Below are 16,385 nucleotides of genomic sequence, written 5' to 3' on the forward strand. Positions count from 1 at the left end.
CCTCCCTCTCATATCCCTCCTTACCTCCCTCTCATATATCCATCCTTCCCTCCCTCTCTCATTTCCCTCCCTCTCCCTCTCATATCACTCTCTCTCTCTCCCTCCCTCTCTCATATCCCTCCATCCCTCCCTCGTTATCTCTCTCTCTTTCTATCCAGACTTCTCTCTCTCTCTCTCTTCCATCCACTCCCTCTTCTTCCTTCTAAACTCTCCCTCCTCCCCTCCGTCCCGGGGCATCGCGCGGCGCCCAGGGACCCAAGCGGGGGGGGGGGTGCGAAGGGCGGGGCCTGGCGGGGGGCGGGGCCGGGGGGGCGTGGCCCGGGGCTGGCCAGCCATGTGGTTCTGGTTACGGCCGGGCAGCGGCGAGGCGGCCGGGCAGGGGCGGAGGAGCTCCGGGGATGGCTGGCCGGCCGCCGCTCCGGGATCTGCCCGCCGGACGCCGCCCGCTGCTGGCCGGGCCGGCGCTGCTGCTGCTGCTGCTGCTGGGACCGCTTCGCGCCGGAGCCGCCGAGGCTGCAGGTCGGTCGGGGGGGGGGGCTTCCCTTGGGAGCGCTGGGGAGGGAGGGGAGGGGGCTGCTGCCCAGCTCTATCGGGGGTTGGGGTCTTGGAGCCTGGCTCGGGAAGAAGGAATTGCCGAAGGGGGCGGACGAAGAAAGCAAGCCGCCCTTCTTCCACTTTCGGGGAAACTTCCAAAAGCCCATGGTGCACAGCCGCTGCCGCGCCCACCGCCCAAGCGGTGGGGGGGGGGGTTGGTGGGCTTTCCTAGCTTTGCCCTTTTGGATCGACGACCCCCCCCCTCAAAAAAAAAAGAGCCTTGACTCTCAGCAACTCTTAAGCAGCCCCGGAGAAGGGTTTGGGGGTATATTTGGGGAAGGGGTCGCGCTGGAGAGACGGTCAGGGCTCCTTGCCCGAGCTGAGTGGGACCAAGGACCCCTTTCCAACAAACACCCGACCCCCCCCCACTCGCCCCCCACCCCCACCCCCAAAGTCCCAGAAAGGACCTTCCCAACTTGAGAAGAAACTTTGGAGGGACATCTCTAGAAAGGCTTCTCCTTCCCCTTCCCCAGGATTTTATGGCTTCTCCCCCCCCCACAGCGGCAGGGAGTTCGAAATTTGGGGGTCCCCTCCCTGACTGTCAACCCCTTAGACCCCCGGGGGCCAAATCCAGCCTCTGGCTGTCTTGCCTGCCCTCCCTCCGTCCAAACCACGGGCGAATTGCAATGGGAAGGCAGTGCCACGAATTCAGAAAGTGGGTCTTGAAGCCCGTTTGGGGTGGGGAGGGGGCTTATCCAGGCTTTTGGGGAGGGGGGGGCAAGGGCTGTCCCAGCTGCCTCCCTCCCCCAAACGCTGTATTGATTTCCTCCGTGGGAATTTTTTTGCTCCGTTGGGGAGCAAATCTCCTCCTAAAATCTTGGCCGCTCGAGAGACTTTTTTTTTCCTCCGGTGGGCTTTTGCTCGTGCAAAGCCGCCCCCTCCCCCCAAATTCCCAGAGAGGAAGTGCAGAATTTGGGGGAGGGGGGAGTGCTTTGCATGGGCAAAAAACCCACCGGTGCAAAAGTCTCGAGGGTCAGACGCAGAGGGCCTGTTTGGGGAGGAAGTTTGCTCCCCAACTGTGGCCTTTGGCAATGCGAAGCCCCCCCCCCCAACTGTGGGAAGGAAGGATTTGGGTGGGATTTGATCCCGAGAATTGGAACGGTTTTTCTTTCGATGCTGCTGTCCTCCCTCCCTCCTTTCCCTCTTTCTTTCTTTCTTTCTTTCTTTCTTTCTTTCTTTCTTTCTTTCTTTCTTTCTTTCTTTCTTTCTCTCTCTCTCTTTCTTCTCTCTCTCTCTCTCTCCTCCCTCCCTCCCTTCCTTCCTTTCCCTCTTTCTTTCTTTCTCTCTTTTTCTTCTCTCTCTCTCTTTCCTCCCTCCCTCCCTTCCTTTCCCTCTTTCTCTCTTTCTTTCTCTCTTTCTCTTTCTTTCTTTTTCTTCTCTCTCTCTTCCCTCTCTCCCTCCCTCCCTTTCTTTCTTTCTTTCTTTCTTTCTTTCTCTCTTTTTCTTCTTTCTCTCTTTCCTCCCTCCTTCCCTCCCTTCCTCCCTTCCTTCCTTCCTTCCTTCCTTTCTTTCTTTCTTTCTTTCTTTCTTTCTTTCTTTCTTTCTTTCTTTCTTTCTTTCTTTCTTTCTCTCTTTCTCTTTCTTTTTCTTCTCTCTCTCTCCTTCCTTCCTTCCTTCCTTCCTTCCTTCTTTTCTTTCCTTCCTTCCTTCCTTCCTTCTTTCCCTCTCTTGTGGCTTCGGGAACTGGCCCGGCTCCATCATGCCTCTATATGGTCTAGATGGGTTGCAAACGGCAGGTCAAGCCAGCCTCTTCCCTGACCCGTCAGACAGGGCGGGCAAGCGCCATTCGCTCCCTGCTCCTCCCGCGAGGTTTTTTTTCTCTCCCTGTAAAGCCAACTGGCTGGGAGGAAGAACCGTTTGTTCCTCACGCCCAGCCCGAAATCCAAGCCGGCCTCTCCCAGCTGCTGCAGATGTTTTCGCACCGTCCCTTCTTCTGCTCCCGAGACAAACATGGAAACGGAGAAAACCCATGGCAGAAAAAGATCCAGCTTTCTCTTTCCTTCTTTCTTTCTTTCTTTCTTTCTTTCTTTCTTTCTTTCTTTCTTTCTTTCTTTCTTTCTTTCTTTCTTTCTTTCTTTCTTTCTTTCTTCCTTCCTTCCTTCCTTCCTTCCTTCCTTCCTTCCTTTATTTCTCTCTCTCTCTCTGTGTATCTCTGTCTCTCTCTGTCTCTCTCTCTGTTTCTCTATCTCTATCCCTCTCTTTACCTCTCATCCATTTATCTCTCTCTCCCTCCCTCCTTTTCTCTCTCTTTCTCTCATCCATTTCTCTGTCTCTTTGTCTCTACCTCTGTCTCTACCTCTACCTCTATCCCTGTCTCTACCTATGATCCATTTCTCTCTCTCTCTCCCTCCTCTCTCTCTCTATCATCCATTTCTCTCTATCTTATCTACCCACCTAACTACCTATCATCTATCTATCTATCTATCTATCTATCTATCTATCTATCTATCTATCTATCTATCTATCTATCTACTGTCTATCTATCTTTATCTAGTCTATACATACATATATATCATCTATCTATCTCATCTGTCTGTCTATCTATCTATCTATCTGTCTATCTATCTATCTATCTATCTATCTATCTATCTATCTATCTATCTATATCTATATTTATTAATTCAATTATTTATTAATTCAATTTGTATGCCGCCCCTCTCCGAAGACTCAGGGCTGCAAAGACATGCATATATATATATATTATCCATCTATCATCTCTCCCCCCCCTCCCCTCTCTGTGTATCTATCTATTTTTTAATTTTTGGTGAGATGATAGACACACGTTTATCCCAAGCGTGTTTAAATTCACTTTGAAATTTCTGTCCCACGAGGTTTAACTGAGCTGGTAAAGTTTCGGGGTAGCTGTGTAATACATACAGGTAGTCCTTGACTTAGAACTGTTCGTTTAGTGACTGTTGAAAGTTATGACACTGAAAAAAAAGTTGTTCACACTTAAGACTGTTGTGGCATCTCCATGGTCACGTGTTCATAGGGCCCTGAAAATATGTCCTCCTCTTGGACTTTTTTTCAGCCCTGGTTTTCTGCCCTCCAAGAACAGGTAGTCCTCGACTTACAACCTTTTGCTTAGTGAGTGAAGTTATAGCAGAAAAAAGGGAATTCTGCAGCCTCCCCAGGGTCATGTGATCAAAATTCAGATGCATGTCAGCTGATTCATAGTTATGACGGTCATAGTGTCCTGTGAGGTCATGTGATCCCCTTCTGACAGGCAAACTCAGCGGGGAATCCAGATTCGCTTAACAGCGGTGGCCAGAAAGGTCGTAAAATGGGACCAAACTCACTTAACCACTGTCGCGCTTTAGCGACGGAAATGTTTGGGCACAATTGTCGTAAGTCGAGGGCTACCTGTGCACCTAGTCTGCGGGCTTTGTTTCTGCTTAGTAAGGGCGAAGTTCTCAGTAGGGCCTCAGAGCATGGGCAGAGCGCAGCTGCCGTCTCTGCAGAGATGACTGGAGGTTTTTGAGAAGAGATTGGACCCTCATTTGTCTGGAATGATTTAGGGTCTCCTGCTTGATGAAGTGGTTGGACTAGAAGACCTCCAGGGTCCCTTCCAACTCTCTTCTGTTCTAATGATGTTGGGTGAGAGAAGATCCAGTTTTGATCCCCACACTGGCACAGGATAGCATCTTCCAATATTTGAGGGGCTGCCATAGAGAGGAGGGGGCCAAGCTGTTTTCCAAAGCACAAGAAAGAAAGAAAGAAAGAAAGAAAGAAAGAAAGAAAGAAAGAAAGAAAGAAAGAGAAAGAAAAAAGAAAGAAAAAGAAAGAGAGAGAGAAAGAAAGAAAGAAAGAAAGAAAGAAAGAAAGAAATCTGAGTGAATCATAGTTGGACAGAAGACATGGCTGGTCTAGTGAAGAGAAGGACCAGGGGAGACATAAAGCAATATTCCAATATTTGAGAGGCTGCCATAGAGAGGAGGGAGTCATGCTGTTTTCCAAAGCACAAGAAAGAAAGAAAGAAAGAAAGAAAGAAAGAAAGAAAGAAAGAAAGAAAGAAAGAAAGAAAGAAAGAAAGAAAGAAAGAGAAAGAAGAAAGAAAGAGAGAAAGAAAGAAAGAGAGAGAGAGAGAAAGAAAGAAAGAAAGAAAGAAAGAAAGAAAGAAAGAAAGAAAGAAATCTGAATGAATCATAGTTGGACAGAAGACATGGCTACTCTAGTGAAGAGAAGGACCAGGGGAGACAGGAGAGCATTTTCCAATATTTGAGGGGCTGCCCCAGAGAGGAGGAAGGGGGTCAAGCTGTTTTCCAAAGAGAAAGAAAGAAAGAAAGAAGAAAGAAAGAAAGAAAGAAAGAAAGAAAGAAAGAAAGAAAGAAAGAAATCTGAGTAAATCATAGTTGGACAGAAGACATGGCTACTCTAGTGAAGAGCATCTTCCAATATTTGAGGGGCTGCCCCAGAGAGGAGGAAGGGGGTCTGAAGCTATTTTCCAAAGCACCTGAAGGCCAGACAAGGAACAATGGATGGAAGCTGATCAAGGAGAGATTCAACCTGGAAATAAGGAGAAATTTCATGGCAGTGAGAACCATCAACCCATGGAACAGAAGTTGCCTTCAGAAGTTGTGGGAGCTTCATCACTGGAAGCTTTCAAGAAGAGACTGGACTACCATCTCTCAGAAATGGTGTAGGGCCTCCTGCTTGAGCAGGGGGCTGGATTAGATGACCTCCAAGGTCCCTCCCAACTCTGTTAATCTGTTAAAACACTAACCCGCAAACACAGCCTTCATCATTTTGTGGAAAAGGAGAAATTTGATACGGGAAGCATGGAAGGCTGTTTTTTCTTTTTTCAAGCTTCCTGTTAGAGGGTGGTTTAACCCTCCCCCTCCCCATGACCCCCCCCCAATGAAAACTTTGCATAGAGGTGAAGGATTTGAGCAAGTCAGCAAAAAATTCCCTCCTCGGGTTCGGTACAACTTGTGCCCCGGTGCGTCGGTTGCAGAGAAAGGATGGTCAGGACGAAGAGCAAAAAGAGCTGAGTGCCCCTTTCCAAGAAATCTTTGCACTTTTGAACGATTGGGAAATTCAGCGGTTATTTATAAAGATGACACCATCTCCAAAAAGTTATCTCTGGCCTCCAAGGAGCTGGGAGAATAAAATGCGTAATGAAAACAAATGGAAGGCAGAAGGGAGGAGGGGAAGAAGAAGGAGAGCGGGAGGCAGGACGATGAAGGAAAGAGAGGGAGGGAGGGAAAGGAAGGAAGGAAGGAAGGAAGGAGAAAGATGGAGGGAAGGATGGAGAGAATAAGAAGAGAGAGAAGGAGAAAGGAGGAAAGAAGGAAGGGAGAAAGGAAGGAAGGAGAGTAGGAACAAGAAAGAAGGAAGGGTGGAAGGAGGGAGAAAGAAGAAAGAGGAAGGAAGGAGAGTAGGAACAAGAAAGAAGGAAGGGTGGAAGGAGGGAGGAAGAAGAACGGAGGAAGAAAGAAGAGAAAGGGAGGTAGGACGATGAAGAAAAGGGAAGGAGGAAAGTAGGAAGGAAGGAGGAAGATGGAGGGAAGGAGAGAATAAGAGAGAGAAGGGGAAAGGAGGAAAGGAAGGAGGAAGGAAGAAGAAAGGAAGGAGAGGAGGAAGGAGAAAGAAGGAAGAATGGTAGGTGGGAGGAAGAAGAAGGGAGGAAAAAAGTAGAGGAAAGGAGGCAGGACGATGAAGAAAAGAGGAAGGGAGGAAGGAAGAAAGATGGAGGGAAGGAGGGGGAGAATAAGAAGAGAGAAGGAGAAAGGAGGAAAGAAGGAAGGGAGAAAGAAGAAAGAGGAAGGAAGGAGAATAGGAAGGAGAAAGAAGGAAGGGTGGAAACAGGGAGGAAGAAGAAAGGAAGAGGAAGGAAGGAGAAAGGGAGGGAGGGAGGAGAGGAGAAAGGGAGAAAGAGGGAGACAGGAAAGAAGGGAGGAGGGAGAAAGAAGAAGGAAGGAAGAAAGAAGAGGAAGGAAGGAGAAGGAGAGTGGGAAGAATGAAGGAAGGAGAAGGAGGGAGGAAGGAAGGAGATGGGAGGATGAAGAGGATTGAAGAAGGAGGAAGAATGAAGGAGGGAGGGAGAGGAATAAAGGGAGAGAGGGAAGGAAGAAGAGAAGGAAGTGGAGAGAGAAGGAGAGACGGAAAGAAGGAGAAAGAGATGGAACAAAGGGAAGGAAGGAAAATGGACATGAACAAGAGCACTTACAATTGTTTGATGTTTATTTTCCAAAACTTCCTCCCTGGGTGTATTTGGGAAGAGAAATCCCAGAATTCCCTACCGCATGCTGGCCGGGAATTCTGGGAAGACTCTTCTTCCCAGACAGAGCAGAAGAGCAGGTGGAGGGCTGGCCAAAAGCTTTGTCCATGGAGCTGGGAAGGTTGAGTAGGTTACCTACCAAAACCCCACGGAGAAGAAGAAGGAGAATGGGCACCAACCCCACCCCCACCCCACTGCAGAGAGGAAGGAGACCCTCCATTTCACTTCTGCTTTTCTCCTCCTGCTTCTCCTTGCCTGACCATGGTTGGTTACAAGTTCCCTTTTGAAGGAGAAGGGAACTTGGAGACGTTTGGGAACTGTCTGGGGCTGTCCTTGCACTGCTTTGGGGACGAGGTGGACAGAAGCTTCCTTGAAGGTCCAGCTGTCCCTTTCCCAGCTCTTCCCTGCAGCCTCCTGGACTTCTCACCCTACCATGAAACCAGAAAAACTCACCGTCTCCTGGGGATTGGCCCAAAGTCACCCAACTGGCTTTCATGCCTAAGAAGATACTAGAATTCACCGTCTCCTGGTGATTGGCCCAAAGTCACCCAGTTGGCTTTCATGCCTAAGGAGATACTAGAACTCACCGTCTCCTGGTGATTGGCCCAAAGTCACCCAGTTGGCTTTCATGCCTAAGGAGATACTAGAACTCCCTCTTGGTGATTGGCCCAAAGTCACCCAGTTGGCTTTCATGCCTGAGGGGAGAACCAGAGAGACCTCGAAGATAGAAAGATGTCCAAGGCAAAGCCTCCTCCACCAACTCTCTCTCTCCACAATCACATGAGCCCAGAAAGACCGATTCTCAAGAAGCGGAGGAGAAGTTCTTCAGAAGATGGAAGTGGTTTTCCTTCATCGAGGAGGTGGTTGTCGTCACTTCGATTTCCTGCTGGTTTCCTCTCTTGAGCTGAAAGTCGCCCATCCTGGTTCGATCTTCTGAGATCGGAGATTGACGCCTGTTGCAACCACCCACACCTGTGTTATCCACAACAGCAGGAAGGTGGTGAGCTTGGGGTGTCTCAACCTGATCAAACAGGAAGATGGAGAAGAACGTTCTCCTCTTCTGCAACCTCTGAGAATCAACATCTGCTGAACCTGTCAAGGCCATCCAGATCATTCCCTAAAACCCACTCCCAGTTCAAGTTGGGTTCCCACCACATGCTGACCCAGGTTTGAGCCTGCAACACATTCAGTCTGATCTGTAACTGAACGTCAACAATGAAGACTACCCAGGATATCCCCAAAAGTCACTCCAAGTTAGAGCTGGATTCACACAACAGGCTGACCTAAGTTTTATCTCACAACACAATCCGTCTGTAGCTGAGTTTGACCTATCAAGTCCGCCCAGAACTTCCCCGAAACCTACCGCCAATCAGAGTTGGGTTCACACGACATGGTGACTCAGGTTTGATCCCACAACACAACCAATTTGGTCTTTATGGTTTGATTGCTTATTAGTAACCTATGACTATTACTAAGTGGTGTATCTTATGATTCTTATCTTATGATTATCTTATGATTCTTGATGAATGTTTTTTTTCTTTTATGCACACTGAGAGCGTATGCACCAAAGACAGATTCCTTGTGTGTCCAATCACACTTGGCCAATAAAGAATTCTATTCTATTCTATTCTATTCTATTCTATTCTATTCTATTCTATTCTATTCTATTCTATTCTATTCTATTCTATTCTATTCTATTCTATTCCATTCCATTCCATTCCATTCCTTTCATATATTCTATTCTATTCTATTCTATTCTATTCTATTCTATTCTATTCTATTCTATTCTATTCTATTCTATTCTATTCTATTCTATTCTATTCTGAATCCTATTCCATTCCATTCCATTCCATTCCATTCCATTCCTTCCATATATTCTATTCTATTCTATTCTATTCTATTCTATTCCATTCCATTCCATTCCATTCCATTCCTTCCATATATTCTATTCTATTCTATTCTATTCTATTCTATTCTATTCTATTCTATTCTATTCTATTCTATTCTATTCTGAATCCTATTCCATTCCATTCCATTCCATTCCATTCCATTCCATTCCATTCCTTCCATATATTCTATTCTATTCTATTCTATTCTATTCTATTCTATTCTATTCTATTCTATTCTATTCCATTCCATTCCATTCCATTCCTTCCATATATTCTATTCTATTCTATTCTATTCTATTCTATTCTATTCTATTCTATTCTATTCTATTCTATTCCATTCCATTCCATTCCATTCCATTCCTTCCATCTATTCTATTCTATTCTATTCTATTCTATTCTATTCTATTCTATTCTATTCTATTCCATTCCATTCCATTCCATTCCTTCCATATATTCTATTCTATTCCATATTTTCTATTCTATTCTATTCTATTCTATTCTATTCTATTCTATTCTATTCTATTCTATTCTATTCTATTCTATTCTGAATCCTATTCGATTCTATTCCATTCCATTCCATTCCATTCCATTCCTTCCATATATTCTATTCTATTCTATTCTATTCTATTCTATTCTATTCTATTCTATTCCATTCCATTCCTTCTATTCTATTCTATTCTATTCTATTCTATTCTATTCTATTCTATTCTATTCTATTCCATTCCATTCCATTCCATTCCATTCCATTCCTTCCATATATTCTATTCTATTCTATTCTATTCTATTCTATTCTATTCTATTCTATTCTATTCTATTCTATTCTATTCTATTCTATTCTATTCCATTCCATTCCATTCCATTCCATTCCATTCCTTCCATATATTCTATTCTATTCTATTCTATTCTATTCTATTCTATTCTATTCTATTCTATTCTATTCTATTCTATTCTATTCTATTCTATTCTGAATCCTATTCCATTCCATTCCATTCCATTCCATTCCATTCCTTCCATATATTCTATTCTATTCTATTCTATTCTATTCTATTCCATTCCATTCCATTCCATTCCATTCCTTCCATCTATTCTATTCTATTCTATTCTATTCTATTCTATTCTATTCTATTCTATTCTATTCTATTCCATTCCATTCCATTCCTTCCATATATTCTATTCTATTCCATATTTTCTATTCTATTCTATTCTATTCTATTCTATTCTATTCTATTCTATTCTGAATCCTATTCTATTCTATTCCATTCCATTCCATTCCATTCCATTCCTTCCATATATTCTATTCTATTCTATTCTATTCTATTCTATTCTATTCTATTCTATTCCATTCCATTCCATTCCATTCCATTCCATTCCTTCCATATATTCTATTCTATTCTATTCTATTCTATTCTATTCTATTCTATTCTATTCTATTCTATTCTATTCTATTCCATTCCATTCCATTCCATTCCATTCCTTCCATATATTCTATTCTATTCTATTCTATTCTATTCTATTCTATTCTATTCTATTCTATTCTATTCTATTCTATTCTATTCTATTCTATTCTATTCTATTCTATTCTATTCTTCTACTCTACTCTACTCTACTCTACTCTACTCTACTCTACTCTATTCTATTATTCTATTCTACTCTACTCTTCTACTTTACTCTACTCTACTCTACTCTACTCTACTCTATTCATCTACTCTCCTCTCCTCTACTGTACTCTATTACTCTAATCTATTGTACTCTATTTAATCTACTGTATTATTCTGCTCTACTCTACTGTACTCTATTACTCTACTCTACTCTACTCTACTCTACTCTACTCTACTCTACTCTACTCTACTCTACTCTACTCTACTCTACTCTATTATTTAGCTGAGCTTTACCTGTCAGGACCACCCAGGACAGTACATCCCGAAAACTCACTCCATGTTAGAGCCGAGTTCCCACAACATGCTTGACCCAGGTTTCATCACAATCCGTCTGTAGCTGCGTTTGACCTATCAAGTCCTCCCAGAACTTTCCCGATACCTGCTGCCAATCAGAGCTGCGTTCATATGACATGGTGACCCAGGTTTGATCCCATTAACGCAGCCCCCCTGGTCTGGAGTTGAGGGGGCTGTGGGAACGCAGCCATGACGTGGTCATCCCATCTTCCCCAGATTTTAATTCACCGCTTCTCAAGGCTGCAGGTCCTCCTTCATCTGAATGGAACCGAGGAGGTTCTCCACCGTCCAGGAACAGCCATGCGGATCAGATCTCTGGCCATCGACTTTGCCATCTCTGGGAAAATGCTCGTCTTTAATTGGGTTGGGCTAGAAGACCTCCAAGGTCCCTTCCACCTCTACTCTGATTGACCTTTTTTTTAAAAAAAAAATAAATCAAAATTTTATTTTAGGGTTGTTCCTCTTCTTCCTCTTTTTTTTGGGGGTGGCGGGGGTGGTTTGCAGATTGGTTTCCCGTTCCTCCATTTTGTAATCATTATTATTCTTATTATTTTGGTTAATTTTTTAGAATGGCCACCCCAAGGAGAATCTGTCACTCCCCGCTGGATTTCCGACAGAGGACGGAGCCGACGATCGGTTGAAGGGGCAGAAAAGGTAAAGATTGGCTTGGATCATTTGTGCTCGAGCGGTTTTGTTTTGATTGATCGATTGATTGATTGGTTCGATTTATATGCCGCCCTTCTCCGGAGACTCAGGGCGGCTTACAATGCGTTAAGCAATAGCCTTCATACTTTTGTATGTACCTGCTTAGTAGGGCTTTTGCCCCCCCCCAAGCGGTGTTCTTTTTTATACCAAGTCAGCTTATTGCCCCCACAATCCGGGTCCTCATTTTACCTACCTCGGAAGGATGGAAGGCTGAGTCAACCTTGAGCCTGGTGAGATTCGAACTCGCAGTAATTGCAGGCAGCTGGCAGCTAGGTGCTACTTAACAGCACTTTAGTCCGCTGCACCACCAAGGCTCTTATCTATCCTATCTATCTATCTATCTATCTATCTATCTATCTATCTATCTATCTATCTATCTATCTATCTATCAATTCGATTTATATGCCGCCCTTCTCCGGAGACTCAGGGCGGCTTACAATGCGTTAAGCAATAGCCTTCATACTTTTGTATACACCTGCTTAGTAGGGCTTTTGGGCCCCCCCAAGCGGTGTTCTTTTTTATACAAAGTCATCTTATTGCCCCCACAATCTGGGTCCTCAATTTATCTACCTTAGAAAGGATGGAAGGCTGAGTCAACCTTGAGCCTGGTGAGATTCGAACTTGCAGTAATTGCAGGCAGCTGGTGTTACTTAACAGCGCTTTAGTCTGCTGCGCCACCAAGGCTCTTTTTTTTGGGTGTCTGTAGAGATTCTCCGTCATCCAGGTCACCGTCGTCCCAAAGGTGCTTTTTTCAGGAGGCACCTGGACTTCCTTGTTTTTTTTCTTTTGAAGACATTTCGCTTCTCATCCCAGAAGCTTCTTCAGCTCTGACCGGATGGTGGGGAATGGAAGGATTGAGACTCCTTGCAGACAGCGGGTCACTTGCATCCTTTTAGAGGGTCGTTCTGCCCCAAAAAAGGAACAGAAAAGAAATAGAGGCAGTCCTTGGCTTACAACAGTTCATTGAATGACCGACCAAAGTTACAACAGCACTGAAAAAAAGAAATTTTTCACCATTTTTTCACACTTACAACCATTTTTCACACTTATGACCATTTTTCACACCTATGACCATTTTTTCACACTTATGACCATTTTTACACACTTATGGCCATTTTTCACACCTATGACCATTTTTTCACACTTATGACCATTTTTCACACCTATGACCATTTTTTCACACTTATGACCATTTTTCACACAACTATTTTTCACACTTACAACCATTTTTCACACTTATGGCCATTTTTCACATAACTATTTTTTCACACTTACAACCATTTTTCACACTTATGGCCATTTTTCACATAACTATTTTTTCACACTTACAACCATTTTTACACACTTATGGCCATTTTTCACACCTATGACCATTTTTTCACACTTACAACCATTTTTACACACTTATGGCCATTTTTCACACTTACAACCATTTTTCACACTTATGGCCATTTTTCACACAACTATTTTTTCACACTTACAACCATTTTTACACACTTATGGCCATTTTTCACACTTACGGCCATTGCAAATTTGGAGGATTGGCAACAGGTTTAGTGACAATTCAAAATGACTGGAAAAAGTGACTTATGACCGTTTCCCACACTTACAACCCTTGTTGCATCCCCAGGTTCGCATGATCCAAATTCAGACGCTTGGCCCCTGACTCATATTTATGACGGTTGCAGTGTCCTGGGGGGAGGAGGTGTCACCCGATCTCCTTTTGCGACCCTCGAAGTAAAGGGGGAAGTCAGATACACTTAACGACCAACCCGCCAACCGCACTGGGATTCCCTTAACGGTGACAAGGAAGGTCGTACGTTCACTTAAGCAATGTCTCGCTTAACAACAAACGTACGTTTGAGGGTCGATGGTGGTCGTAAGTCGAGGACTACCTGTAGAAACATAGAACATGTTTTCAGTTTTCGGAGCGCTTTTCACCCGAGCAGAGAAAGGGATGAGGGTTGGGTTAGGGGCTGTGATTTCAGCTGTTCGGCCAGGGGGGTCTTCTCTTGATAGAGACCCCTTTGTTCGCCCAGACTCTGGCTTAAGTCATCAGAGCTCCCTCTGCAAACAGCTGTTTCCCAGCTGCAGGAGAGTGGCAGTGCGCGTGGCGTTCAAAACCCATCGTCCCCAGGCACTTCGATGAAAATTTATATTTTTTCGGGGGGGGGGGGAAGTTGCTACTGTATTCCTCCTGCTAATGTCCCGGGGACCCCGGCTTCTCTTCCTGTGCAGGTGGTCCTTGACTTACGACCCCAGGGCAGCCCAACGTTTCCGTTGCTAAGCAAGTCAGTTGTTAAGTGAGTTCGTGGCCTGCAAACTCAGGGCTGGGGCGTTGGGGAGGGTCTTTTAGGACTGTGCAGGATGGAATGAAGAGGAGGAGGAGCTGAAAGACGTATTAGAAGCCTCTCAAAGGGGGGAGGTGAGATCTTTGGGGGGGGGGGTGAAGAAATTGTGGTCAAAATCCCTTTTTGGCAAATCTTCCTGGTTCTCCATTTGAAGTGTTGGACGCAAAGTTTTCTTTCTAAACCCTTGGACCAATTTTAATCTCCGAAATGAAATGCTCTCTCTTTTCCTTCCTTCCTTCCTTCCTTCCTTCCTTCCTTCCTTCCTTCCTTCCTTCCTTCCTTCCTTCCTCCCTTCCTTCCTTCCTTCCTTCCTTTTCTTCCTTCCTTTTTTCCTTCCCCTCTCCCTCTTTCTTTCTTCCCTTCCTTCTTCTATTCTCCCTGCTATTTGCTTCCCCCCTGCCTCCTTCCTTTCTCACTCACTCCCTCACTCCTTTCCTCCCTTTCCATTTTCTTCCTTCCCTCATCACTCTTCTCTTTTCCTTCCTCCTCCTCCTCCATTTCCCTTCCTTCCTTCTTGCCTTCCTGCCTTTTCTCTCTCTCTCTCTCTCTCTCTCTTTCTTTCTTTCCTTCCTTCCTCCTTCCTTCCTTCCCCCCTCTCTTTTCTCTGTTTTTTCTCTTTCCCTTTCTCTCTCTTTCTCTCTCCCTCTTTCTCTTCCCTATTCTTCTCTCTCTCTCCCTCCCCCTCTTCTTCTCTTTTTTGTTTCCCTTTTCCCTTTCTTTCTCTCTCCCTTCTCTCTCTCTCTCTCTATTTCTCTTTCCCTCTTTTTCTCTCTCTTTTTCATCCTCCACTCTTTTTCTTTCTCTGTATCTATCTCTCTCTTTCATACTTTTTTCCTCTCTTTTCCTCCCTTCTTTCTTTTTCTTTCCTTTTTGTTTTTCTTTCTCTTCCTCCTCTCTTCCTCTCTTTTTCTTTTTTCTCTCTTTCTCTCTCTCTCTTTCTTTCCTTCCTTCCCCCCTCTCTTTTCTCTTTCCCTTTCTCTCTCTTTCTCCCTCTTTCTCTTCCCCATCCCTTTGTGTCTCCCTCTCTTTTTTCTGTTTCCCGTTTCCTTCTCTCTCCCTTCTTTCTCTCTCTCTCTATTTCTCTTTCCTTCTCTTTCCCTCTCTCTTTTTCTTCCTCCTCTCTTTCTCTCTCTTTCTTTCTCTTTCTCTCTCTCTCTCTTTCTCTCTCTTTCTTTCTCTTTCTCTCTTTCCCTCTCTTCCCCCTCCCTTTCTGTGGCACACCCCGAAATGCCGCATAGTTTTGCTCTCCTGCCAGTTGTGTGTATATTCCATTCACAACAGAGAGACTCAGCCCAGGTTTCTCCGGCAGGCTGTTTGTTGCTTCGGCTTCTATATTTAGGGTGCCGAGAGGGGGTGGCAAGGAACGTGGGTTTATTTTGTGCTTGGCACGTCCACCCCATGCCGGGCATTCTTCCTTCGGGCTGGGGCTCAGCCTGCCTTCACCACCCTTGACCTGTTCTGCGGCTGCAAATTGGAGAGGGGGAGGCTGGAGCCTGGTCCCTGGGGGTGAGGAGGGCAAGGCAGCAATCCGGAGCCTTTCCTTGCAGGATGGGGGGTGCCAGCGCAGATGCCCGAACCCTCCAAGCGAGTGAAAACCTTCTCTGAAGACCAGGGGCATTAGATGGCCATGAGTCACAAGGACGAATCGTGGCCTCCAGCTGCTCCTCATCTGCAGCTGAGCACGTCCATGTTTAATATTAATTTGTCTGCCAGTTCCTTGATTGGGGGTATGGCTTACTTTTTGATTGTTAGCCTGATGTTAATCTTGAAGTTAATCTACGCTCATCTCGGTGCTGATTGCTGGTGAGGAGGTGCCTTCTGGTCTTTTTAGTTCCCTTTTTGGCTCTTCGATCGTCTCTTTTGCTCAGTATATGGATATAAAGAGCAAGGGTCTCCAACCTTGGCAACTGGAACTCTGGGAGTTGAAGTCCACAAGTCTTCAAGTCGCCAAGGTTGGAGACCCCTGCATTAGAGCGAGCCACTCGAATATACATATACAAAACCCCACTAAGCACTGATAGCGTTCCCTAGTTGGGTCATGAAACGTCTGCAAGAAAACCCACCAAACTCAGAGAGCACCCCCCCCAAAGAGAAATATGAGTGTATCAATAAAACCCATGTGCCACAGCATTGCACGTGGCTCAATCGTGTTTGCAAAAGTGAGTTGCGATGCAGCTGTTGCTTCTGATCTTGGAGCCATGATGACCATCTAATAGTAGGGTTGTTTTCAATTTGAAAACAAACTGAAGAGGTGTGGAATTCAAGTTCACCTTTAAGATATGTGAATTCCCAAAACTCCCCAGCCAATATATTTGGACTTTAGTTTGTAGAATTCCCCAGCCAGTATGAGATGACTTCAATTCCCAGAATTCCCCAGTTAGTATGTATGCATTTCAACTCCCAGAATTCCCCAGTCAGTATATATTGACTTCAATTCCCAGAATTCCCCAGCCAGTATGAGATGACTTCAATTCCCAGAATTCCCCAGCCAGTATATATTGACTTCAATTCCCAGAATTCCCCAGCCAGTATGTGACGACTTCAATTCCCAGAATTCCCCAGCCAGTATATATTGACTTCAATTCCCAGAATTCCCCAGCCAGTATGAGATGACTTCAACTCCCAGAATTCCCCAGTCAGTATATATTGACTTCAATTCCCAGAATTCCCCAGC

At 45.0% G+C, this 16,385-nt stretch overlaps 1 protein-coding gene across 2 annotated transcripts in view; it reads left to right on the forward strand.

Annotated features, from left to right (window-relative positions):
* Positions 1-321: 321 nt before the first annotated feature.
* The window catches only part of ADAM33 (ADAM metallopeptidase domain 33), an 85,984-nt gene continuing 69,920 nt past the window's right edge, over positions 322-16,385 (forward strand). For both annotated transcript variants that reach the window (XM_060687204.2, XM_060687205.2), the window contains exons 1-2: positions 322-519; positions 11,224-11,309. In XM_060687204.2, coding sequence (XP_060543187.2) covers positions 399-519; positions 11,224-11,309 — 207 coding nt within the window. In that variant the 5' untranslated portion in view covers positions 322-398. The remainder of the gene's footprint in view (positions 520-11,223; positions 11,310-16,385) is intronic.

The sequence above is a fragment of the Pantherophis guttatus genome, chromosome 8 (genome assembly GCF_059756535.1).
Source record: "Pantherophis guttatus breed Tessera chromosome 8, ASM5975653v1, whole genome shotgun sequence".
NCBI lineage: Eukaryota > Metazoa > Chordata > Lepidosauria > Squamata > Colubridae > Pantherophis > Pantherophis guttatus.